This window comes from Bufo gargarizans, chromosome 1 (genome assembly GCF_014858855.1).
Source record: "Bufo gargarizans isolate SCDJY-AF-19 chromosome 1, ASM1485885v1, whole genome shotgun sequence".
Lineage (NCBI taxonomy): Eukaryota > Metazoa > Chordata > Amphibia > Anura > Bufonidae > Bufo > Bufo gargarizans.
Genome location: NC_058080.1, coordinates 315,146,713 through 315,174,697, shown reverse-complemented (window position 1 = coordinate 315,174,697; position 27,985 = coordinate 315,146,713). Strand labels below are relative to the sequence as shown.

General features: G+C 44.8%; 1 protein-coding gene across 3 annotated transcripts in view; it reads right to left on the bottom strand.

Moving 5' to 3' along the window:
* Positions 1–27,985, bottom strand: part of LOC122946116 (ceramide synthase 4-like) — a 183,346-nt gene that overhangs the window by 135,679 nt on the left and 19,682 nt on the right. For all 3 annotated transcript variants that reach the window (XM_044305497.1, XM_044305479.1, XM_044305488.1), the window contains exon 2: positions 21,051–21,224. In XM_044305497.1, the coding sequence (XP_044161432.1) occupies positions 21,051–21,223 (173 nt within the window). In that variant the 5' untranslated portion in view covers position 21,224. The remainder of the gene's footprint in view (positions 1–21,050; positions 21,225–27,985) is intronic.

Sequence of the window (27,985 nt, the reverse complement as noted above, 5' to 3'; positions counted from 1 at the left end):
GAAGCCACAACACGCACAACTTTGAGGCGGATGGGCTACAACAGCAGAAGACCCCACCGGGTACCACTCATCTCCACTACAAATAGGAAAAAGAGGCTACAATTTGCACGAGCTCACCAAAATTGGACTGTTGAAGACTGGAAAAATGTTGCCTGGTCTGAGTCTCGATTTTTTTTTGTTGAGACATTCAAATGGTATTGTCTGAATTTGGCGTAAACAGAATGAGAACATGTATCCATCATGCCTTGTTACCACTGTGCAGGCTGGTGGTGGTGGTGTAATGGTGTGGGGGATGTTTTCTGGGCACACTTTAAGCCCCTTAGTGCCAATTGGCCATCGTTTAAATGCCACGGCCTACCTGAGCATTGTTTCTGACCATGCCCATCCCTTCATGACCACCATGTACCAATCCTCTGATGGCTACTTCCAGCAGGATAATGCACCATGTCACAAAGCTCAAATCATTTCAAATTGGTTTCTTGAACATGACAATGAGTTCACTGTACTAAAATGGCCCCCACAGTCACCAGATCTCAACCCAATAGAGCATCTTTGGGATGTGGTGGAACGGGAGCTTTGTGCCCTGGATGTGCATCCCTCAAATCTCCATCAACTGCAAGATGCTATCCTATCAATATGGGCCAACATTTCTAAAGAATGCTATCAGCACCTTGTTGAATCAATGCCACGTAGAATTAAGGCAGTTCTGAAGGCAAAAGGGGGTCCAACACCGTATTAGTATGGTGTTCCTAATAATTCTTTAGGTGAGTGTATATTAGTCCTACTAAACGTGGTGCTCAACTTTTGCAGCCGCAGATGATATTTATACGTTTTCACAGTGGGTTATGTCCGGGGTCACAACCTGGAGAGGGACCCTGGAGGCCACTACGAAGCTGCAAACTGACATCATCTAGCCACCTGAGTACCTCCTGAGGTGAGTTGAAGAAGAACACCTTTCCCAAGGCAACCGTCTCCGTTTGATGTCAGCAAATTGTTCCTGTCGTTTCTGAATCTCAGACGAGTAGTGAGGGATGAATGAGATTTTCACACCGTTCACTGTAATATTTTGTCTTTCCCAAGCCAAAGAAGGATGGTGTCCCGATCTTTATAGTGTAACAGATTTATCAGGACCGGTCTCGGAGGGCTGCCAGGTAGTAATGGGCGAGTTTGACGCAATGTGCCCTCTGAACCGCATAAATATCTTGTTAGTTAGTTGAGCCTCTCCAAATGTGTCCCTGAGCCATGTCTCAAACTATTCACTTGGTTTCTGCCATTCCATCTTTTCCGCATAGCCCAGCTCATTATTCTGGCGAAGCCTGTTTTCCAAATCATCTGCTTTCATCTGTAATTGTGAGCTGTTGTGAGTGTTTTTGCAGGGTGCAGTTGAAAGGTGCCACCTAGTCCTCCATCAATTAATAAGAGTCTTTGCTGCACCCAAACATTTATTAATTTTCTGCATGTCATGACGAATAAAAGACAGTTCAGTTTTAACAGTTAAAGGGGTTATCCCGTGAATAACGTAAAAAATGAAAATCAGACATCATATAGTACATGGCAATCTCTTTCTAACAAAGCTAGAACCAGCCCTGTACCTCACTGCGCCTGCGCCGAAGGAAGGAAGCCGGCACCAGGAGCACATCCTTCACTCACTGCGCCTGTGCCTAATACTAAACGGGGCGGCGCAGGCGCAGGATTTACATGACGATGAGGAGAACTCGACAGTCAATCAACGGGACCTGGGCGTGTCAAAGGGCGAGTAGACAGAGCCTCTAGGTGCTGAAGCAACGCCCCAGTAGCACCTAGAGACTCATTAGCATATTTTAAAAGTCTTTATTTTAAGAGAACGGCGGCAGGCAGGGAGTTATAAAGCATACTGTTATGTACTGCTGACATTAGCACATCGCTAATGTCAGTCAGCTACATAACGTTATTTCTGATGACAGAAACCCTTTAATGTTCACCATCTCCAAGGGTTCAAAGGGGGGATTAGTGAGCCCTGAAAGAACTAAATTCAAATCCCAAGGGGCGACTAGAGGTCGTATTCTGGGTCTAAGTCTGTCAGCACCTTTCATTAATCGTATGATCCATGGGATAGAGGCTAACTTTTCATCTAAAGAAGCACTCAAGGCCGAAATTTGCACTCTGAGGGTACATGCACACGTTCAGGATTCATGTGCGGAGAATCCGCACTGAAATCCGCAGGTGTTCGCAGGCAAATCTGTGCAGTCAATCCGCATTAATTGGTGCGGATTCGGTGCGGATTTTCCGCATGCGGATTTTACTAAGTGAATGAAGAAAATCCGGTCAGGAAAAAAATAATTAATTAACATGTCGCGGATTTTAAAATCCGCACCGCAGGTCAAAATCCGCGCATCGTGTGCATTGAGAATTTCAAATTCTCATAGAATACAATGTACATGACCTACGGTGCGGATTTTCCGCATGCAAATCCGCTTTCAAAATCCGCACGCAATCCTGATCGTGTGCAGGGGGCCTGAGGGTGCTGGGTTTTAATCCTTTGTTAAATCCTTCTTGTAAAAAATCTAGACTTGATGGAATGTTGCCCACTGTAACTAAATGATTTAGAGAACACCAAGAAATGTATTTTTTTCAGATTTTTTGGTATATCCTATTAGTCACTCTTTTCTTGCTGGCTAGCATGGTATTAACTACAGCGTCGAATAGGCCGTTAGATTTTGAAATTAACCTTTCAGGATCCAGGCTGACAAGTGTAAACTTACTGCTTTGGGATGGAATATTGGGCCTTGTGTTAGAAGATCCTCGGACCATGGTAGAACCCAAGGTTCCTCCTTGGTCATTCTTGACAGAAGTGGATACCATGATTTCCTTTGCCAGTTTGGTACTATCAGGATTACTTTCACTTTGTCCTCTCTTATCTTCCTCAGGACTCTCAGAATTAAAGGCAGTGGTGGGAAGCAATAGGCTAAATGAAAACTCCACCGGATCGCAAGAGCGTCTGTTCCCGCACTCTTTTTTGTCCGTTTGATCCAGCGAGAAGTAAACTGGCAACTTTGCATTGTTTTTGTTTGCCAGTAAATCTATTTGTGGAGTACCCTATCTTTAGACAAGAGTCGAATATCTCCTTCTTTAGACTCCACTCCCCTGGATCCAATTTTTTGTGACTTAGATAATCCGCCCTGGCGTTTTGTGTCAGTTTTAGAAAGACTGCTGATAGAGAGATGACATTCTTTTCCGCCCAGAAGAAAATCCTACTGGTTAGGGAGTGAAGGTTTAGCTTTTTGTTCCCCCCTGATGGTGTAAGTATGCCACTACTGTTTTGTTGTCTGATCTGGTCTGTAGGTTGTAACCCTTCAACTTCTCCGAGAAATACGATAGAGCTTCCCAAACCGCTCGTAGCTCCAGGTAGTTTGAAGTCTGTCTCCTCTGGACTTGAGACCATTCCCCTTGGGCCGACACACTTTGATGAGCCCCCCAACCCCAGAGGCTGGCGTCCGTAGTGAGAATTAACTGATTCCTCACAACCCAAGGGACTCCTATTTTTAAGTTGTGCTTTTTTTTCCCCCCACCATTTTAGGGATAATAAGATATCCTCTGGGATTAGAATCAGCTTGTCTAATGATTCCTGAGTACGATCCCAATTCTGTAACATGTGTCTCTAAAGGGGTCGGGAATGTAATTGGGCCCATTTCACTGCTGGGATGCATGATGTTAGGGAACCGATGAGGGTCATAGTTTGATGGATAGTATGGGATTTTTTCCCCCCTGAAAACTCTTATTTGTGATTGAATCTTTTGTATCTTGTCCTCCGGCAAAAAACACATCTGACTGAATCCAACAGTATGCCCAGGAACACTATCTTTTGCGTGGGAAGAATCTCCCAATTTATGATCCATCCCAGGTCCCTCAATCTGTCTCTGGTTTTCAAAAGATTGTTTTCTAGGTCTATTTTGGTATCGCCCACTATTAAAGGATTGTCCAAATATGGTATTATTAAGACGTTTTCTTTTCTCAGAGGCGTTAATGTTATTTTTGTGAAAAGTCTGGGCGCTGTCGTTACACTGAAGGGAAGAGCCTGAAATTGGAAGTGTGGCCCTGAATCCACACTGATATTCTTAAGTATTGTTGGGAATCTTGGTGAATGGGTATAGGGAAATATGCATATTTTAGATCTATTGACGCTAAAAATACACCTTCCTGTAGAACACTGACCGTGAATTTGATCGATTCTATTTTGAACCTTTCGTATTTTATTGACTTGTTTAATTTTTTGAGGTTTATGATTAAACACATTTTCCCGCTGGGTTTGGGTACCATGATTACCGTGAAGTAGTATATATATATATATATATATATATATATATATGAAAACACATTTATATTATTAAACTATTCTTTTCTGAATATAACAATTTTTATTCCAAACTACTGTCTATTGGATGACACTTCCACTCTTATTACTACTATTAATGTGAGTTTTATTAAACCCTTGCTTTGTATACCAACAAATTTTCCCCCCACATTTAAGTACAAACTGTACATGTACATACCTTTTTATTATGATTTATGCTTCTTGTAGACTTGATAAAGGTGTCATACGCACCCCGAAACACGTTGTCTCTCAATAAACTTGTATATTCCAAATCTGGTTGTGATTTGTGCCTCACGTCCACAAGCTTGCCAGATTACCAAAATCGTGACGGGCACCGTTACTACTTCCAGTACTCAACCAAGTGGCGACTTGGCCCTCGCCATAGGTTCCTTTAGACATGGCAGCTCCAACCTGACACCCAGTTCATCCAGCGGACCTTAATCACAGTTGCACCCAAACCTGAACAGGTGAGCATCACATATTCACCTCAATTTGAAGGATGCTGTTTCAACTTTACTTATTTACCCTATTAGCGCCTCTCCCATTCTGTTGCCACACATTTGCTTTAACAGTAGTGGAAAGGAATCTGCAAACTGTTCATATGGTGTATTTGATTTTAATAAGTCTTCTAATTGCACCAACCAGCTTTTGAAGGACCTAGCTACCGAAGTGGCCGCAATATTAGGTTTGAAAAGTGATGCAGCCACATCCCAAGTTTTTTTGAGGTTTGCATCCACTTTTCTATCCATGGGATCACATAGAGATCCTGTATCCTCAAATGGTAATAATGTACCTTTTGCCAATTTGGAAAGGGAAACATCAATTTTGGGACAATTTAAGATTGTATTTAAATCCTCATCGTCAAAGGGCAGTCTCTTTTTCTGGTTCCAGGCAAGAAGACCTTCCTATCCGGGTTTTTACATTCTCTTAAAATTAAAGAATGAAGGTTTTTATGTACCGGGAATACCCTCTTTTTCATTTCCTCGAAACCTGAAAACATTTAGTCCACAGCAGACCTCTGAACTTTTTCTTCTTTAATTTCCATTGTGACTCTGACAGCTTTTAACAATTCATTAATGTCTTCAGAGGAAAATAGATACTTTTTAAAATCGGAATCAGAATCTAGTTTTTTCATCCTGTTCAGGAAAATCTTTAGAGGATGAGGCTGAAAAAGAGGGTGATCTTTTCCTAGACCTATGCTTAGAGGTAGATGGGTGACTGTAAGCTGGTGAAAAATCCGCCAAGGCAGAACTTAGTTCCTGCCTTATCATGCACTTCATTTCATCTCTTAAAGAAGGTACTTCCTCTCTAACTATGTCATCAGTACATTTTTTACATAGCTTTTTGGAGTATTTATCTGGAAGCCTGGTTGCACACACACCACATCTAAGAGGCTTAGATTTTTGTATTTTTGTACTATTTTGGCTTTCACAGACATATCCTTGTCACTCTTATCGTACAAGGGAAAGAGAGAAAAAACTGCAGTCTGTGGCAAATACCACACCTCGCGCCCGCTTGACATCACCTATGTCGAGCTCACGAGAGGCAGTATGGTCACTTGTTACCACAGCGTGACGTTACGCCCTCCAGAGGAGCATGTAAGGTCAGTTTGGTACAGTTTACACAGACACCTCCTGTCCACACGGGCACAGAGAGGCAACAAGTTGAGAGAGCCTTTTCAATGCCGCAGTGAAAACAGCGCTGTCCCAGCCCGAGTATCTGCCACCAGCTTCTCGTTTGATATAAACCCGTTCCGCTAGCGGGATTACATAGGGTAAGAAACCAACCCGCAGTAGCATATAACTAGGCCAAAACACGGACGTGGGGATTCGTGTTTGAGATACAAGATAGCACAAGATTAAATTATATATGTAATCCTTACGGGCACACTAGATGTAACACAATATACACAGAGAATATATACAGTGGTCTGAGGTTACAGATACAGGTTATATGGGTACAACAAGGTTAAGCAGAGTAAAAGTCAGTTACCGGGTAAGATGAAAGTTCCTTTGGGTTATGAGGGTGGAATAGTCCTTGGCTGCAGTCACGTGGGGGTAGTGATGTCAGCTGGTTCCCGGTCTCTCCAAACACATTGGCACAATGTGACCCCCTTCAGAAAAGACCCGCCCGCTTGCTGGCACAAGCCTTTTAACCTGTAGCCGGCCTCTCCCTTCCTGGCCTCTGGGAGTGGTTCCCCTCTCCCTGCTGATCCTGGCAGCTCACTGACCCACAAAACCCTTTAGGCAGGGGAGTAGCTATAGGAGATGCAGAGGTAGCAGTCGATACCGGGCCCAGGAGCCTGAGGGGCCCAAAGACCCTTGTGACACATAAGAAGACACTGGTATTATAGAAAGTGTATGCAAGTTACACCTCTGGCTGGACAGAAGGGGTTAGGTTAAGAATTTGGTATTGAGGGGGGGGTGCAGTTTAAATTTTTGCCTCATGCAGCACGAAGGTTTGAAGGAAGGGGGGCCCAAGCTGAACTCTTGCACCAGGGCCCATGAGCCTTTAGCTACGCCCCTGCCTTTAGGGTTCATAGCTCCAGACCAGAACATCACAGGGGGATGGTTCTGGGACAAACAGATCCGTCTGGGTTCCGGCTACAAGTAGAGTCCAAACATGGTGCAGCTATGTGGTTTTTGTGGGGAGATATGTATATTTCACCTCCCGGGCATCCTAGCGTGAAGCCAGGACTACGTCGATGTTTGCCTTTGCGAATTATGCCGGGGATGGACGGACGGTTCATAATTCCTTATGGAATGTAGGTGCCAACATGTCTGGGAGGTATAATTGATCCTGGGCAAGGGTTAAGGCCTCCTGCTGGGGGTTTTCCTACAGGATTAGCTTGCCTCCAAACTGTATGGTTGAGGTGTGATGTTATCCATCTGGTGCCTCCTTGAAGCCTGGACCCCTGAGGCTTTCTCCATTGCTAGCTGACAATCAGATGGCAGGGGGGTGGGAACATATTTTGCATGTACACTGACTGTGTACATGCCAAAAGGTGAATCAAATGACAATCAGAGCTGCCAATAAATGATAATCCATATTCCTCACACAGTCCAATACTCACAACCTCTACTGTTCTGAAGACTCACTGTCAAGCTGACAGGTTGCTCAGCACTCTCCTCCTGTTCCATGCTGCAAGGAGTCGATGGCTCAAAAGACTGCAGTAGATTCTGCTGGTCAGAGGATGACATTCATCTTGACCAGCGCGCCAGATTTTAAAGCCCATCGCCGGAAATAAGGTAACTCCAGACGTCATCCACCCAGCATTCGCCATAAACAGCCCCATCAGGACCTCGGATGACGTCACCCGCCGGAGCCGTGATTCTCGGGCAGTGGGTGGCCAATAGGATCCGGAGGAACTCCTCTTGTGTCCGGATGCCACAGCTGCGCCCCCTTACTGGTGCACAAGCAGGGAATAATGACCGCGGCAGGCACACAGAGACGGAGCTTACTTGCCCAAGGTAAGCTCCCGAAACCCACAAATGCAGCCGCAGTTTTCCGCTTCGTCCCTTCTTCTTATCACCACTGAACTGAGGCACAGGAACTTCTCCTGCTGCTCCGCCTGGCAGGGACAGGAAGACACTGAGGATGGCAAGGAGGTGGGCCCTTTTTGAAGTTTCCTGTCCCTGCCTGGATGGAGGAGGAGGATAATCTCATTGTAAGGTGCAGTCATGGAGGTGAGGGGAAAATGGGATATTTTCAAAAGCATCCTAAAATCTAATTGTGAGAGGTACATACCTTATGGGAATACAGGAGGGTAGCAAGGAAGCACTGAAAAACTAAAGGAAAAAAATTAAATATGTAAAAAACAGAGACTGATAGATTAATTGCCAAATAGAGCAAAACTAACCCTAAAATGTTATTCAACTATATAAATGGTAAAAAGTATAAATCTGAAGGTGTCGGCCCTTTACAGAGTAATGAGGGGGGAGTTGCAGAGAGCAAAGCTATTAAATATTTTTTTCTCCACTGTATTCACTAAGGAAAATAAACTGTCAGATGATATGCAGAATATTAAAGTAAATTCCCCATTAAAAGTGCCCTGTCTGACCCAGGAAGAAGTACAGCAGCGTATTAAAATGATTAAAATAGACAAATCGCCAGGACCGGATGGCATACACCCCCATATCCTAAGAGAATTAGGTAATGTCATAGCCAGACCCTTATTTCTGATATTTAAGGACTCTATACTGACAGGGAGTGTTCCACAGGATTGGCGCATAGCAAATGTTGTGCCAATGTTCAAAAAGGGTCCAAAAACAGAGCCCGGAAACTATAGGCCGGTAAGTTTAGCATCTGTCATGGGTAAACTGATTGAAGGTTTTCTAAGAGATGTTATCTTAAGGTACCTGTCAGGTACCAGAAGGTCTGAAAGATTATCTATGCATTAGTGATCTGACAGCAAGGATCAGGTGGTCTCTGCCCTGTCATTATCTTTAGGGCATCCGAGGGTCACCAGGGTTTTCTAGGTTCCCGTGTATGGGTATCTCTACCATCGAGAGGTGCCCATACAGATAGGAGTTAGGGCCAGGAGCAGGGTTTTATAGGTGCTGACCCTTTTCCTTCCCTAGAGGTGAGGCCTAGTGTCTTTCCCCTTCCTTCTTGATTGTCTTTTGGTCTTCTCCCCTACTACATCCGTGACAGTACCTGTCACGGAAGGTGTTACAGAAAACTAGAAGACACAAATGAAGATCCGACTGACTTGATCCAAAACTAAGGAACAAAAGAGTAAGCCCTGTAACAGCCCTAGCTCTCTCCCTTACTGCTCAGCTTATGAAAAAATCTCTATGGTAGATAATTGCATACCCTCGTTCCTCCACTGTATGACACCTGAACACCCTATAATAGTGAGGGGACACGACCACCAGCTCCCTACACTTAGTACGGAGGGAGTCAGTGTCACCTAGGTTTAAGCCCACAGGAAAACAGAAATAAAGAAACAGACTTATCTTGTGGATGCAGCAGTAACAGCTTCTAGCTTCAGCACAATCCAGGAAGTTGTATAAACCGCAAGGTAAGGCAGTATGGGGAGGAGATATATAGGGAGGCAATCACTGCCAATAGATGACAGCTGGGAGAGGGAGGAGAGATGTCAAAACGAAAGCAAAACAAAAGAAGATCATGCAGGAGGAACTGAAGAACGTCGATCAGCACTTCTCAAAGATCTGGTGGTGACAGTACCCCTCCCTCTACGAGTGGACTCCGGATTGGACCTATGGAATGCCCTGAGAAGACGAGTGGCCTTAATGTCTGCCACTGGGACCCACATCCTCTCCTCAGGACCATAACCCTCCCAATGAACGAGGTACTGAAGAGAACCACGGACAATACGAGAGTCCACAATCCTAGAGACCTGAAATTCAAGGTTACCATCAACCACAATCGGAGGAGGAGGCAAAGAGGAGGGTACAGTGGGTTGGACATAAGGTTTTAATAGGGACTTGTGAAAAACATTATGGATCTTCCAAGTCTGAGGAAGATCAAGACGGTAGGCAACGGGATTGATGACGGACAAGGAGGGAACCTTCAATTTGATATTCTTAGTAGACAACCATACCAGATCACCAACATTCAGGTCCGGACCAGGCACACGTCTCTTATCCGCCACACGCTTATATCTCTCACTCATGCTCTTTAGATTATCCTGAATCTTTTGCCAAATAGATGACAAAGACGAGGAGAATCTCTCCTCATCAAGTAAACCAGAAGCACCCTCTCCAGAGAATGTCCCAAACTGCCGATGAAACCCATATGCACCAAAAAATGGTGACCTATCAGAGGATTCCTGACGACGATTATTTAAAGCAAACTCAGCAAGGGAGAGAAAAGAACACCAATCCTCCTGATTCTCCGCCACAAAACAACGCAGATATCTATCCAGATTCTGATTGACCCGCTCTGTCTGACCATTCGACGGGTGGAAAGCAGAAGAGAATGACAACCGAACCCCCAATCTAGAACAGAAGGCCTTCCAGAATCTGGAAACAAACTGCGTGCCCCTATCAGAGACTATGTCTGAAGGGTACCATGCAGTTTGACAATGTGATCAATAAATGCCTGCGCCAGCGTTTTAGCATTGGGCAAGCCAGGAAAAGGAACAAAATGCGCCATTTTGCTAAAACGGTCCACCACCACCAGAATCACAGTCTTCCCCGAGGAACGAGGCAGGTCTGTAATGAAATCCAGATGTGTCCAAGGACGGGAAGGAATGGGTAACGGAAGGAGAGGACCCGATGGCCGTGAATGAGGGACTTTGGCACGAGCGCAAGTCTCGCAGGCTGCCACAAAACCCTCAACCGACTTACGAAGAGCCGGCCACCAGAATCTCAAAGCAATGAGATCCACTGTGGCTCTACCCCCCGGGTGCCCAGCAAGGACAGTATAGTGGTGCTCCTTAAAAACCTTGTGTTGTAAAGTGAGAGGCACAAACAACCTCCCAGAAGGACAAAGATCAGGAGCCTCTGCCTGAACCTCTGCCTCCAATTCAGGATAAAGAGCAGACACAACCACCCCTTCAGCTCAAATGGGACCCGGGTCTTTAAAGTCCCCCCCCCCTCCCGGAAAACAACGTGACAGGGCATCCGCCTTCACATTCTTAACCCCAGGGCGGAACGTGACAACAAAATTAAACCTTGAAAAGAACAAAGACCATCTGGCCTGTCTCGGGTTCAGACGCTTGGCTGACTCCAAGTAGGCCAGATTCTTATGGTCAGTAAACACGGTAATAGGGTGTCTGGCTCCCTCTAGTAAATGGCTCATTACTCAAAAGCTAACTTGATGGCTAACTTGATGGCCAAAAACTCCCTATCTCCCACATCGTAATTTCTCTCTATGGAGGAGAGTTTCTTCGAGAAAAAGGCACACGGTCGCCATTTGGCAGGAGAGGGACCCTGAGACAAGACCGCACCCACACCCACACCCACCTCAGAAGCGTCCACCTCAACTATGAAGGGCAGAGAGATATCAGGTTGTACCAAGATGGGAGCGGAAGCACAACTCTCCTTGATACTAGAAAAGGCCTTATGCGCCTCTACCGACCAGGAGGAAAAATCTACCCCCTTTCTAGTCATATCAGTGAGTGGTTTAACAACAGAGGAATAATTCAAAATAAACTTCCTGTAATAATTGGCAAAGCCCAAAAAACGCATCAGCGCCTTCTGATTCTCAGGAAGCTCCCACTCAAGCACAGCGCGGACCTTCTCGGGGTCCATGCGAAAACCAGAAGCAGAGAGAAGAAACCCCAGAAATTGAATTTCTGGAACCGCAAACACACATTTTTCCAGTTTAGCGTACAATTTATTCTCCCGCAGAATGAGCAAGACCTGACGTAAGTGGTCCTTATGAGTTTTGAAATCGGGAGAAAAAAAATCAAAATGTCAACTAGATACAATAGTACAAATTTCTCCATTAAATGATAAAAAATGCTGTTCACAAAATGCTGAAAGACGGCTGGAGCATTCATCAAACCAAAAGGCATAACCAAATTCTCAAAATGGCCCTCAGGGGTATTGAAGGCCGTCTTCCATTTGTCTCCTTCTCTGACCCTGACCAGGTTGTATGCCCCTCTTAAATCCAACTTGGAAAAAACTTTAGCCCCAACAATCTGGTTAAACAGGTCCGGGATCAGAGGAAGCGGATAAGGGTCACGAATTGTGATACTGTTCAGCTCCCTGAAATCCAGACATGGTCTTAAAGAACCATCTTTTTTCTTAACAAAGAAAAAACCAGCGGCAACAGGTGACTTCGAGGGTCATATGTATCCCTTTCTCAGGCTCTCAGAGATATAAGCACGCATAGCGACCCTTTCAGGTTGGGAGAGATTGTATAAACGAGACTTAGGCAGCTTGGCGCCTGGGATGAGATTAATAGGGCAATCGTACTCCCTGTGTGGGGGCAGCTCCTGAACAACTCTCAGAAAACACATCCGAAAATTCAGAGAGAAAAGATGGTACAATCTTAGTAGAAACCTCTGAAACAGATGTCGTGAGGCAATTCTCTCTGCAAAAATCACTCCAACCATTTATTTGCCTCGCTTGCCAATCAATAGTGGGGTTATGTTTAGTGAGCCAGGGTAGCCCCAACACTAGAGGAGTAGGCAACCCGCTTAGGACGAAACATGACACATCCTCAACATGAGTATCACTCACAATCAAATGGATATTGTGAACTATGCCCTTTAACGATTTCTGAGAAAGTGGAGCTGAATCAATAGCAAAAACAGGTATATCCTTTCCCAAAGTGCATACCTGGAAACCATGTGTTATAGCAAATTGATTATCAATAAGAGACAGCTGCTCCACTATCTACAAAAATCTCACAAAAAAATGTTCTTGCTCTCTAGCGCCACCCTGGCAGGTAGGACAAAACGGGAACTACAAGCAAATGGAAATTTCCGCATCAACCTTGCCAATAGTAACAGATGGAACGTTTTTAGAGGATTTTTTTTCTTTTTGTTTCTTTATTACTCTCAAAAAACTGCCTGAATCTCCTAGAGGGACAAACATTTGCTAAATGATTTATACCTCCACAACAGAAACAAACCCTCCTCTGAGAGCTGAATCTTCTATTGTCAGAGGCAAGCAAACCCAGCTGCATGGGCTCCTGCTCAGAGGGGATTAAGAGAGACTGAGACCCCTGCGCACTGAATGAGACCGCCGCACTGTCCTTGGACTGAGTATGACAGGAAGGAGTGATCTCTCCTCTCTCTCTAAGACGCCTGTCAATACGAACGGCCCGAGACATGGCAGAGTCCAAGGAGGTAGGTCTCTCATGAAAGGCAAATGCATCTTTCAATCCCTCTGAAAGACCATGGCAAAATTGACTTCGGAGTGCAGCATCATTCCAACCAGTATCAGCTGCCCATCTCCGAAATTCTGAACAGTATATCTCTGCGGACATATCAGCATGGCTTCATGAGGGATCGGTCATGTCAAACAAATTTAATCAGTTTCTATGAGGATGTAAGTTCTAGACTTGTCGTATATATGGACTTCCACAAAGCATTTGACACTGTACCGCATAAAAGGTTAGTATATAAAATAAGAATGCTTGGACTGGGAGAAAATGTCTGTATGTGGGTAAGTAACTGGCTTAGTGATAGAAAACAGAGGGTGGTTATTAATGGTAAACACTCAGATTGGATCACTGTCACTAGTGGAGTACCTCAGGGGTCAGTATTGGGCCCTATTCTCTTCAATATATTTATTAATGATCTTGTAGAAGGCTTGCACAGTAAAATATAAATTTTTGCAGATGACACTAAAAGTAATTAACACAGAAGAGGACAGTATACTGCTACAGAGGGATCTGGATAGATTGAAGGCTTGGGCAGAGAAGTGGCAGGCGAGGTTTTACACTGACAAATGTCAGGTTATGCACATGGGAAGAAATAATGCAAGTCACCCGTACATACTAAATGGTAAAACACTGGGTAACACTGACATGGAAAAGGACCTAGGAATTTTGGTGAACAGCAAACTAAGCTGTAGAAACCAGTGTCAGGCAGCTGCTGCCAAGGCCAATAAGATAATGGGTTGCATCAAAACGGGCATAGATGCCCGTGATGATAACATGGTCCTGCCACTTTACAAATCACTAGTCAGACCACACATGGAGTACTGTGCACAGTTCTGGGCTCCTGTGAACAAGGCAGATATAGCAGAGCTGGAGAGGGTTCAGAAGAGGGCAACTAAAGTAATAACTGGAATGGATGGACTACAGTACCTTGAAGGTCTATCAAAATTGGGGTTAGTCACTTTAGAAAAAAGACGATTGAGGGGAGATCTAATAACTATGTATAAATATATCAGGGGACAGTACAGAGATCTATCCCATCATCTATGGAACTCTCTGCCTGAGGAGGTGGTGGTGGTGAGTTCACTAAAAGAGTTAAAGAGGGGCCTGGATGTATTTCTGGAGTGTAATAATATTACAGGCTATAGTTACTAGAGAGGGGTCGATGATCCAGGGAGTTCTTCTGATTGCCTGATTGGAGTCGGGAAGGAATTATTTTCCCCTTAAGTGGGGAAAATTGGCTTCTACCTCACAGATTTTTTTTTTGCCTTCCTCTGGATCAACTTGCAGGATAACAGACCGAACTGGATGGACAGATGTCTTTTTTCGGTCTTATAAACTATGTTACTATGATATGCATGACAAATTGCCACATGACCAAAGGTGGGTCTAGGTTGCCTTCCTTTAACCAATTCAAGACCAAGCTAGTTTTTACCTTCAGGACCAGGCCATTTTTAGCAAATCTGACGTGTCACTTTATGTGGTAATAACTAGGGGTGGGAGATATGGCCTAAAATCTATATTGCAATATAATTTGAAGCATGTGCGATATGCGATATATATTGCAATATATTATTTTCTTCTGTATGTATACAAAGAATAAAAATTAATAAACTTTGAAAGAAATGTCATCAGCCCCATGCCATTTGCCATTACTCAGCGTCAGCCCCTTGCCATTTGCCAATTGCCATTATCAGACATGTCCCCCAGAGCCAGTGCCATCAGCCCCATGGCATTTGCCATCATCTATAAGACTGTTTGATGATGGCAAATGCCATGGGGCGCTGATCTGATGGCACTGGCTCACTGCTGGGGGACACATGTCTGATGATGGCAAATGCCATGGGGCGCTGATCTGATGGCACTGGCTCACTGGGGGACACATGTCTGAATAAGTCATTTTTTTGTTTTTGGGCGATTATCTTAGGTAGGGTCTCATTTTTTGCGGGATGAGATGACGGTTTGATTGGTATGATTTTGGGGTGCGTATGACTTTTTGTTCGCTTGGTATTACACTTTTTGTGATGTAGCTTTTTTTTTTTACACCGTTTTTATTTATATTTTTTTACGGTGTTCACTTGAGGGGTTAACTCATGTGATATTTTTATAGAGCAGATCGTTACGGACGTGGCAATACGTAATATGTCAACTTTTTTTATTTATTAAAGTTTTATACACTTATATTTTTGAAACAAAAATAAAAAATCATGTTTTAGTGTCTCCATAGTCCATTGTTTTAGGTAGGGGCTCATTTTTTGCGGGATGAGGCGACGGTTAGATTGGTACTATTTTGGGGGGCATACACCTTTTTAATCGCTTCATGTTGCGCTTTCAGTGATGCAAGGTGACATCACATCACGGTTTTTATTTTACTTTTTTGACAGTGTTTACCTGAGGGGTTAGGTCATGTGATATTTTTATAGAGACGGTCTATACGGACGCGGCTATAGGTAATATGTCTGCTTTTCTTTTTTCTGTATTTTTTACAATTTTGTTTTTACTTTATTTTGTAAAAAGGATGCTTTTTTTTCACTTGAAACTTTACATTTTTTTGTGGGACTTCATCTTTTCAGGGTTTGATCCCTGTTTAAATTCAGTACAATACATTCTGTAGTTGCCTAGGAGACCCAGCGCTCAGGCTGGATCTCCTGGGCTTCCGTAGGCTGGCAGCTCCGATGCCTGTGGAAGGCATCGGGGCTGCCATGGCAACCATCGTGCCTGCCAGCGCAGAGCGGGGAAGGGGGTGATGGAGTCATCAGTGTGTGCGTTGATGGCGGCAGATTAACCCTTTCACGTGTGGTGGTCAGCGCTGACCACCGCAAGTGAAAGGGTTAATCCGCCGGCATCACCGCACACACCGATGCCGGCGGATGCAGCAGGGGCCCGGCTATCAGTAACAGCCGGGCCCCTGCTGTGGATCCCATCACTTACATGCACGTGAGGATGCGGCAAGGAGCCACATTCGCTCACGTACATATATACGTGATAATGCGGGAAGGGGTTAATAACAATCACATTTTTAACTGGCCAAGTTAGCAATGCCGAACTCCTCTGTAGATGGTAATTCATTAGTTAATTTTAATTCAGGTTCACGCTGAACCAGTTAAAAATGTACACAGAGAAGGATAAACCCACAGATGTTCAGAGCATGAATAACAAACAAAACTCCTTCCTATTGTAAGGATTCAGGTCTCCAGAATATAAGGAATAGAGAAATTACCAGCGGAATGTTCATAAAATGCTTTGGAAACTATGAAATAGGCAAGTAAATATTACTAAAAACATTTAACTGCAAAGAAAGAAAGAAAAAAGAGAGAAAGAGGACAGCGCCTCATGTGTGGTGTTGCTGGAGACAGTATCGTATATATAGATTTGTAGTTCGCTTACCAGATCCTGTTGTGAAGAGTCACAACAGCTTTGCAGGTTTCTGCTGGTAAACATCCCGACCAGCATTCGGGGTCTTGACTGCAGCCTGGATTTCTGCCTGCACCCAAAAGGTGCGGGTGCTGGAGTTGAGATTAGACGTAAGTTGCAAAACCAAACAAACTTTATTTATTGTCAATAAAGCTATTGGAACCATACCCTCCATGTTGATGTTATCCTTGGCAGCGCCCGCAGCAGAGGTTCGTTTGGTTTTTCAACCTACGTCTAAAAACATTTAACTACCATTCACTTTATTTTAAAAGAAGTTTTCCAAGTCTACCAATCAGGTCTTTGAAGGAGCTGCAGAATGTAACAAGGTATCCTGAAGATAGGCCATCAATAGTCAGAATCACGAAAAACACCATCAGGCTGCGGCTACACAGCAATCGCTGCGACACACATTGTGAAACCGATGATCACTGTGTAGGACTGCAGCCTTTGAAATGAACCGGGGTCATGTTGTGACCTCATTCAGCTGAAAGGAAGCAGTGCTACACAGTGATTGCTAGCTGTATGGCGTGTGTCGCAGCAAAGACTTCCGTGTAGCCCGAGACTTAGGCTAGGTCTACACGACGACATTTGTCGCGCAACATTTTGTTGCACTAATGTCGCGCGACAATTTTTATAATGGCAGTCTATGGTGTCGCACTGCAACATTCGAGATGGATTTTTCTGCAACTGTTGCGTCACAGTCTCAGCATGTCGCATGTTGCAGTGCGACACTATAGACTGCCATTATAAAAATTGTCGCGCAGCATTAGTGCAACAAAATTTCGCGCGACAAATGTCGTCGTGTAGACCTAGCCTTAAAGGGAACCTGTCACCTGGATTTTGGTCATAGAGTTGAGGACATGGGCTGCTAGCACATCCGCAATATCCAGTCCCCATAGCTCTGTGTGCTTTCATAGTGTCAAAAAAACGATTTTATAGATATGTCAATAAACCTTACATGAGTCCTGTCTCCTCCATGCTTGACAGATGAGTCCAGCGTTCTCTGACTCTGAGCCCACCCACGCCCACTGTTAAGGAGCCCAGCACCGCCCCGCATACTCCGAATCTCCTCCTTGCTCCCCGACATCACAACGCTAGAGCGCCGTAATCTTGCAATGCGCTAGTTTGTTCCCTGAGGCTGATGCCAGCACAGGGAAAAAACACTATGCCGAGATTACGGCGCTCTAGCTTTGTGACATCGAGGAGCAAGAAGGAGATTCGGAGTATGCGGGACGATGCTGGGCTCCTTCACAATGGGCATGGCTGGGCTCCGGAAACATTAGTAGCCTCATTTACATACATATAAAATCGTTTTTTGACACAATAAAAGCACAGAGAGCTATGGGGACTGGACATTGCGGATGTGCTAGCGGCGATTTAGCAGCCCATGTCCTCGGCTCTATACCCAAAATCCAGGAGACAGGTTCCCTTTAAACCCTTCCTGACGCAGTGACTTTCCATTTCCGCATTTTCGTTTTTCGCTTTCTGGAGTCATAACCTTTTAAGTTTTCCATTCACTTGGGCTTGTTTTTTGCGGGACAAGATTTACTTTTTAATGTCACCATTTGGCATACAATGTAGTGGGAAGCGGGGGAAAAAATTGTGGCGTGGAATTTGAAAAAAATCCCCACAATTCTGCCACAGTTTCATGGATTATATATTTTTTTAAGGCATTCACTATGCGGTAAAACTGACTAGTGCTCTTCATTCTCCAGGTCAGTACAATTACGCCAATACCACATATGTATAGTTTTTATTGCATTTTAATACTGGGAAAAAAACTTTTGAAAATAATGTATTTTTTCTTTTCATTGCCATATTCTGATCCTCATAACTTTTTTTTATAGCTATGTCTACAGAAATGAAGATCTGCAGCGTTCAAGTCCATAAAGCGCGTGCTTTACGGCTTTCTGACTTTTCAGGTGTCATGGTCACAGTATCTGAGAAGTTAAATGTCCGCGATGGTCAATACCACCTATTACGGCCATTAGCTGCCAGCCTCTGCTCCGGAGCAGTAACCATCTTTAAAGACCCATTATCCACCATACATGTTCTGTGGATGTCGTAAAGGGGTTAAGAAAGCACTTCAGGACAGCAGTTAAAGGGGTATTCCCATCACGATCATTGTTAAATCTGTTAATGATTTGACAGTGATCATTTTTGTAAATACATTTTATTACCCAATTCCCACCCTTTTTGAGAAAATAAGTCCCCTCTTACCTGATTGTTGTCTTTCGTGCCCCCCTGGTTACGGCCACGTCTCGCCTGTTGAATCCTGTGGCTACACTTGCGCAGCGCAAAAGGCTAAACGGAAAGGGCATAACGCTGGTGTGAACTCAGCCTTACCTGCGGCGAGCACGACGTTCACTTCCTGGATTCGGCTGGGCGGGCTCAGTCAGCTTGACTTGACGTCTTCTCGCGGCCAGGCTGCGCGCTGTATTCAACGCGCATGCCGCAGCGCATGCGTCATGGTGACTTATTCTTGGCCTGTATAGTACAGGGCCGGTGTGCGCGTTCGCGGCTCTTTACTATACTGGCCAAGAAGAAGTCATCATGGCACATGCGCTGTGGCGTGCGCGTTCAGGACATTGTGCATGCAGGACATTTGTCTCCGCTCCAAAATCATCTTCTGAGCGTAAACCTAACGGACCCCATTATATTCTACGGGGTCCGTAGGCTCCGCTCGCCTCAGTTATGTGCCCAATCCGTCCTTTCCGTTCTCCTGCTCCTATAACGGAGCAGGAGAACGGAAAGGCTGAACGCTGGTGTGAACGAGGCCTAAGTATGAAAACTGTTGATGGGAATACCCCTTTAACCACAAACAGGGAGACTTATTGACAATAAGGCTACAATCACCCAGGTGTTTTGACACTTTCTTCCATCATTTATTTGCAATATACAGTATACATGACAAAATTTAAAGGCATGGTTAAAGGGGTTGTCCTACAAAAAATATTCTACAGTTTTGAAAACAGCATCTGGATCTGAATTATTTTGTAATTGCATGTAATTCAAAACTTAAAGGAGTTATCTGACCACTGAAATGCCCCCCATATGCCCGGGCCCCTCACACGCAATGTACATACCTGGCTCCCCGGCACCCGTGTCACTCCTGGTCTTTAGCCGCTGCGATTGGAAGAGGGGGGGGGGGAATTGTAGGCTCCCTAGCGTCACCTGCAATGCTAGGGAGGCTCGTCCCCTTCTGCCATTGGCTGCTCCGCCTCACCTCCCGACACCGAATGTTTTCATCTGTGCATGAGGAGAAGCAGTGGCGGCCGGGAACAGGAACAATGAGGGTGCCGTGAAGCCAGGTAAGTACATTGTGTGTGAGGGGCCCAGGCATATTGGGGAGCATTTCAGGGGTCGGATAACCACTTTAACATAGCTACTGAGTTATTCAGTAAAATGTATATGTATACCGCCACCTGTTTGTTCTCTTACTTATTTCTCACTGAGAAGGCCGCACATGCTCAGTTTCATCCTTCACCTGCCTCCTGAGCTGTGATAGGGAGAGCATGGAGACACCCCCTTAGTTGCAGCAGAAAAGACACTCCTCCTGAGCTGTGATAGGGAGAGCATGGACACACACCCTGAGCTACAGCACAAAAGACACTCCTCCTGAGCTGTGATAGGGAGAGCATGGACACACCCCCTGAGCTGCAGCAGAAAAGACACTCCTCCTGAGCTGTGATAGGGAGAGCATGGACACACTCCCTTAGCTGCAGCACAAAAGACACTCCTCCTGAGCTGTGATAGGGAGAGCATGGACACACACCCTGAGCTACAGCACAAAAGACACTCCTCCTGAGCTGTGATAGGGAAAGCATGGACACACTCCCTTAGCTGCAGCACAAAAGACACTCCTCGTGAGTTGTGATAGGGAGAGCATGGACACACCCCGAGCTACAGCACAAAAGACACTCCTCCTGAGCTGTGATAGGGAGAGCATGGACACACCCCCTGAGCTACAGCACAAAAGACACTCCTCCTTAGCTGTGATGGGGAGAGCATGGACACACACCCTGAGCTACAGCACAAAAGACACTCCTCCTGAGCTGTGATAGGGAGAGCATGGACACGCCCCCTGAGCTGCAGCACAAGACACTCCTCTTGAGCTGTGATAGGGAGAGCATGGACACGCCCCCTGAGCTACAGCACAAAAGACACTCCTCCTGAGCTGTGATAGAGAGAGCATGGACACACCCCCTGAGCTGCAGCAGAAAAGACACTCCTTCAGCTTGATATAAATCCAGCAGAACAATGATTGGGGAGCTCTCTGGATCCATGTGAGGTACAGGGCTGGTTCTGGCTTTGTTAGAAAAGAGATTGTCATGTACTATATGATGTCCGATTTTCATTTTTTACATTAATCATGGGATGACCCCTTTAAGTTTACCTATCAGCATAATTTTACAGCCTACATACAGAATTAATATACATAGAAAGTTGTGTAACATACACTAATACCTTGAGAGAACCCTACCTTTCAAACAAAAATCTCAGAGCAGTGAGGATAAAAGCACATGGAACACCGAAGAGAAGATCCCTAGGACGTGGATACTGGACATCTTCGGTCTCCTTCATATCTTCCCAAGTTATTCCAGGGGGAAGCCAATATTCCTGTCTCCAAAGCCATTGGTTGAGCAGAGCATCCATTCTGTGCCAAGAAAGACAAATGTGGTACTAAATTCATTTATTCTGTAACGTAAGAAATCCCCACTATTATGCCATGTCCTGAAGAGGCATATCATTTTGAAGATTTGCACCTGGATTGCTGAGAATTTCACCCAATACATTGTTAATGGGTTAAATCAGTGCCATTTTTGTAACAGAATGAGCATCCGGCAGTTCAGAAAATCCACAGCATGCAGAAAGTTCTGGTACATGTGGGTTTTCTCCACATAAGATTCATTTATAGAAAGGTCACTAACATAAAAAAAATTAGGAGATACATTACAGAAATAGGGGGTGGCAAAAAATGGGTGACTTTTGGATTGGGTACAATCAAACGTCCGCAGGTGTTTTGTGGTCCACAAATTTCAGATCCGCAAAACTAGGGTACCGACCATGTGCATTCGACATTTTGCGGACCGCACATGGCCAGCCCTATTACGGAAATACAGTACAGACCAAAAGTTTGGACACACCATCTCATTCAAAGAGTTTTCTTTGTTTTCATGACTATGAAAATTGTAGATTCACACTGAAGGCATCAAAACTATGAATTAACACATGTGGAATTATATACTTATCAAAAAAAGTATGAAACAACTGAAAATATGTCATATTCTGGGTTCTTCAAAGTAGCCACCTTTTGCTTTGATTACTGCTTTGCACACTCTTGGCATTCTCTTGATGAGCTTCAAGAGGTAGTCACCTGAAATGGTCTTCCAACAGTCTTGAAGGAGTTCCCAGAGATGCTTAGCACTTGTTGGCCCTTTTGCCTTCACTCTGCGGTCCAGCTCACACCAAACCCTCTCGGTTGGGTTCAGGTCCGGTGACTGTGGTGGCCAGGTCATCTGGCGCAGCACCCCATCACTCTCCTTCATGGTCAAATAGCCCTTACACAGACTGGAGGTGTGTTTGGGGTCATTGTCCTGTTGAAAAATAAATGATGGTCCAACTAAACGCAAACCGGATGGAATAGCATGCCGCTGCAAGATGCTGTGGTAGCCAAGCTGGTTCAGCATGCCATCAATTTTGAATAAATCCCCAACAGTGTCACCAGCAAAGCACCATCACACCTCCTCCTCCATGCTTCACGGTGGGAACCAGGCATGTAGAGTCCATCCGTTCACCTTTTCTGCGTCGCACAAAGACATGGTGGTTGGAACCAAAGATCTCAAATTTGGACTCATCAGACCAAAGCACAGATTTCCACTGGTCTAATGTCCATTCCTTGTGTTCTTTAGCCCAAACAAGTCTCTTCTGCTTGTTGCCTGTCCTTAGCAGGGGTTTCCTAGCAGATATTCTACCATGAAGGCCTGATTCACACAGTCTCCTCTTAACAGTTGTTCTAGAGATGTGTCTGCTGCTAGAACTCTGTGTGGCATTGACCTGGTCTCTAATCTGAGCTGCTGTTAACCTGTGATTTCTGAGGCTAGTGACTCGGAGGAACTTCCTCCGCAGCACAGGTGACTCTTTGTCTTCCTTTCCTGGGGCAGTCCGCATGTGAGCCAGTTTCTTTGTAGCTCTTGATGGTTTTTGTGACTGCACTTGGGGACACTTTCAAAGTTTTCCCAATTTTTCGGACTGACTGACCTTCATTACTTAAAGTAATGACGACCACTCATTTTTCTTTACTTAGCTGCTTTTTTCTTGCCATAATACAAATTCTAACAGTCTATTCAGTCAGACTATCAGCTGTGTATCCACCTGACTTCTCCACAACGCAACTGATGGTCCCAACCCCATTTATAAGGCAAGAAATCCCACTTATTAAACCTGACAGGGCACACCTGTGAAGTGAAAACCATTTCAAGTGACTCCCTCTTGAAGCTCATCAAGAGAATGCCAAGAGTGTGCAAAGCAGTAATCAAAGCAAAAGGTGGCTACTTTGAAGAACCTAGAATATGACATATTTTCAGTTGTTTCATACTTTTTTGATAAGTATATAATTCCACATGTGTTAATTCATAGTTTTGATGCCTTCAGTGTGAATCTACAATTTTCATAGTCATGAAAACAAAGAAAACTCTTTGAATGAGAAGGTGTGTCCAAACTTTTGGTCTGTACTGTACCTATGCGGACCCTAAACTACAGATGTCTGAATGCACCCTTATGGAGAAGTTTAACATTTAACGAGCACATACACCAGTCATCAAGTGCCAAAAGGAACAAATCATATTGAACACGGTGCCTGGGCTGTAGGCAGCATGTTATAGAGCAGGGGTGCACAACCTGCGGCCCGGGGGCCACATGCGGCCCTTGATACCATTCTGTGCAGCCCCCAACCATCTGGTAAAATCTGGTAAAAGACATGTATGCCTATGTCTTGTGGCTGCTTATATGTATTTTTCATGTATTTCTCTCATTAGAGGGGAGTCCTGGAAGTGTAACTAGACCTTAATGGTATATAATGTGTGTTCAATATGCCATAAGTACAATATTTGTTGTTAATACACCTTTACATTTTGATTTTGGCCCTCGTCATTGCCAGAATGAACCAATGTGGCCCCCAACCAGGAAACGTTGTGCACCCCTGTTATAGAGCATGAGGAGCTGAGCAGACTGATATACAGATTGTTCCTCAACAAAACTCTATAACTTGTAGTTCTTTCATTTAAATCCCTGCTCATTCTGGGCTTTGAAGTCAAGGTGGGCGATCCTATCAGTGACCGACAGCCTTCCATCTATGACTGTGTATATAGAGATAGCTGTCAATCACTGATAGGACCGCCTCCTTCACGTCAGAGCCCCGTAAGATGCACTCCTCCCCCCCAAAAAAAAGTGGGGGGGGGGAATGCCCCTGCGTCTTATGGGGCGAATGCTGCCATTTTACATCGCAATCTGCGATATATCAGCTGGAGGGGGGAGGGGCCGGTGTGGTAACTGTACTCCAGCCCCTCCGCTCACTCACTTCCTTAATGCCTAAACCTTTTATAATATTAACTTTAATTGAAGTTCCGATCCGATCCCCAGCCCCATCTGTACTACTTACTAAATGTAGCAGGCAGAGCAGGGCGGCCCTGCTCTGCCTGCTACAGGACATTTAGTAAGTAGTACAGATGGGGCTGGGGATCGGATCGGAACTTCAATTAAAGTTATTATAAAAGGTTTAGGCAATAAAGCAGTGAGTGAGCGGCGGGGCTGGAGTACAGTGACCGCACCGGCCCCGCCGCATTTGCATGACACGCATTTGCATAACACCGGCCCCTCCCACAGGTTTAGCTCCGGTATATTAGGGCATCTGTGGATGCCACTATTATGGGGTGGGGGATATGTGGGTGACACATACAAACCGGATTCCCAAAAAGTTGGGACACTAAACAAATTGTAAAAACAAACTGAATGCAATGATGTGGAGATGGCAAATGTCAATATTTTATTTGTAATAGAACGTAGATGACAGATCAAACGTTTAATCCGAGTAAATGTATCATTTTAAAGGAAAAATACGTTGATTCAAATTTTCACGGTGTCAACAAATCCCCAAAAAGTTGGGACAAGTAGCAATAAGAGACTGGAAAAAGTAAATTTGAGCATAACGAAGAGCTGGAAGACCAATTAACACTAATTAGGTCAATTGGCAACATGATTGGGTATAAAAAGAGCTTCTCAGAGTGGCAGTGTCTCTCAGAAGCCAAGATGGGTAGAGGATCACCAATTCCCACAATGTTGCGCAGAAAGATAGTGGAGCAATATCAGAAAGGTGTTACCCTTTGCATCTATCATCATCAACTGTGCATAACATCATCCGAAGATTCAGAGAATCTGAAACAATCTCTTTGCGTAAGGGTCAAGGCTGTAAAACCATACTGGATGTCCGTGATCTCCGGGCCCTTAAACGACACTGCACCACAAACAGGAATGCTACTGTAAAGGAAATCACAGAATGGGCTCAGGAATACTTCCAGAAACCATTGTCAGTGAACACAATCCACCGTGCCATCCGCCGTTGCCAGCTGAAACTCTACAGTGCAAAGAAGAAGCCATTTCTAAGCAAGATCCACAAGCTCAGGCGTTTTCACTGGGCCAGGGATCATTTAAAATGGAGTGTGGCAAAGTGGAAGACTGTTCTGTGGTCAGACGAGTCACGATTCAAAGTTCTTTTTGGAAATCTGGGACGCCATGTCATCCGGACCAAAGAGGACAAGGACAACCCAAGTTGTTATCAACGCTCAGTTCAGAAGCCTGCATCTCTGATGGTATGGGGTTGCATGAGTGCGTGTGGCATGGGCAGCTTGCATGTCTGGAAAGGCACCATCAATGCAGAAAAATATATTCAGGTTCTAGAACAACATATGCTCCCATCCAGACGTCATCTCTTTCAGGGAAGACCCTGCATTTTTCAACAAGATAATGCCAGACCACATTCTGCATCAATCACAACATCATGGCTGCATAGGAGAAGGATCCGGGTACTGACAATGCCAGTCTGCAGTCCAGATCTTTCACGTAGAGAGAACATTTGGCGCATCATAAAGAGGAAGGTGCAACAAAGAAGGCCCAAGGCGATTGAACAGTTAGAGGCCTGTATTAGACAAGAATGGGAGAGCATTCCTATTTCTAAACTTGAGAAACTGGTCTCCTCGGTCCCCAGACGTCTGTTGAGTGTTGTAAGAAGAAGGGGAGATGCCACACAGTGGTGAAAATGGCCTTGTCCCAACTTTTTTGGGATTTGTTGACACCATGAAATTCTGATTCAACATATTTTTCCCTTAAAATGGTACATTTTCTCAGTTTAAACTTTTGTTCCGTGATTTATGTTCTATTCTGAATACAATATTAGAGGTTGGCACCTCCACACCATTGCATTCAGTTTTTATTCACGATTTGTATAGTGTCCCAACTTTTTTGGAATCTGGTTTGTATATAGCAGTGCCATCCACAGATCCACCCCCCATAACAGTGCCATCCACAGATCACCCCAATAACAGTGCCATCCACAGATCACCCCTCCATAACAGTGCCATCCACAGATCACCCCTCCATAACAGTGCCCCCTCAGATCCCCCCCTATAACAGTGCTATCCACAGATCCCCCATAACAGTGCCAACCACAGATCCGCCCATAACAGTGCCATCCACAGATCCCCCATAGTAGTGTCATGCACAGATCCCCCATAGTAGTGTCATGCACAGACCACTATTATTTCAAAACCCACCAAAAGCACACCTTTTGGTTAAAAATATTTTTTCTTATTTTCCTCCTCAAAAACCTAGGTGTGTCTTATGGGCCGTGCGTCTTATAGGGTGAAAAATACGGTAATTAGAAAGGAAAGTCTTAGGGTACTTTCACACTTGCGTTAGAGGATTCAGGCAGTTCCTCTGGATTTGGAAATCCGTATGCAAATGGATTGCATTTGTTTCCGTATCCGGCTGACAATAGCATGGAAATACCGGATCCGGTGTCATCCAGAAAAACTGATCCACATTTTTAAAGGTCTGCGCATCCGGTTTTCTAGAACACTTGGTACCGGATCCAGCATTAATACATGTCAATGGAAATTAATGCGGGATCTGGCATTCCGGCAAGTGTTTCAGGATTTTGGCCGCAGAAAATACTGCAGCATTCTGCAGTATTTTCTCCGGCCAAATACCATAAGAGGGACTGAACTGAAGACATCCTGATGCATACTTTCATACATAGCTTTTCCAGTCTGATATTATGATATTCCAGTTTCATACATAGCTTTTCCAGTCTGATATTGTCCACCCCCTCTCATCTCTCCTTCTAAATCTTGGTATGATTGCATTGAACTATTAATGTCTCTTATCCTGCTGGATTTATTGAGTATTTGTTTACATTGACTATTTCACCCCTGTATCTGGTGCTATCTTGATTAGGCCATATGTAGCCCCCTCCCCTCTTGGTCACACCTGATTGATCACTGAGTGGTATAAATCTAAGGTCTTAGGTCTTTTCAGACCTTGGTCTTTCCACATGCAACATCTCTCAAGTGCAACTTTTTAAGTGCACAGACTGAATATACCAGAATGTAACCAGAAGGGGACCACAGGTATTAACAGACATAGTCAATGCAAACAATGTTTACATTTTTCCTCGTACTCCTCCTACTTGTCCACAACCTCCTGAAATACCCCCACATCCATTCACCCAGCAAGGAACTATTCATCTCTTCCTCCATCTTACCTTCTCATCTGACCGCTTGCACAAACCTGTTTGCCAACATAAAACACTTCCTTCCCAAACACACACAGACACCTCATGCCCTCTCCTATTCTCATCTATTAACACTTTCTCTGCTTCTCCTTACTGCTGGTGATATCTCGCCAAATCCAGGACCCCCGCAGCAAATCCCCATTATCACCTCCATGTCCCACTACAAATCTCTGTCTACAAATTTCTACAACCCCTTAAACCTAATAACCATTCCTCTGACCCCTGTGCCTTTAGTTCCTCTTGCAGGAGCATTATGGAACGCGCGCTCCGTCTGTAACAAACTGTCATACATCCATGAACTGTTCATCTCTCAAAACCTTTCCTTTCTGGGTCTCACAGAGACATGGCTGACACCCTCAGACACCACCTCCCCTGCTGCACTCTCTTATAGTGGATTTCAATTCACTCACACCCCCCGCCCTGGCTGCAAACATGGTGGAGGAGTTGGTCTTCTCCTATCAGACACCTGCTCCTACAGCCCAACTCCACTGCCACCCTCCATTACGCTCACCTCATTTGAAGTACACTCTGTTCGCATCTACTCTCCCTCCAACCTTCAAGTAGCAGTCATT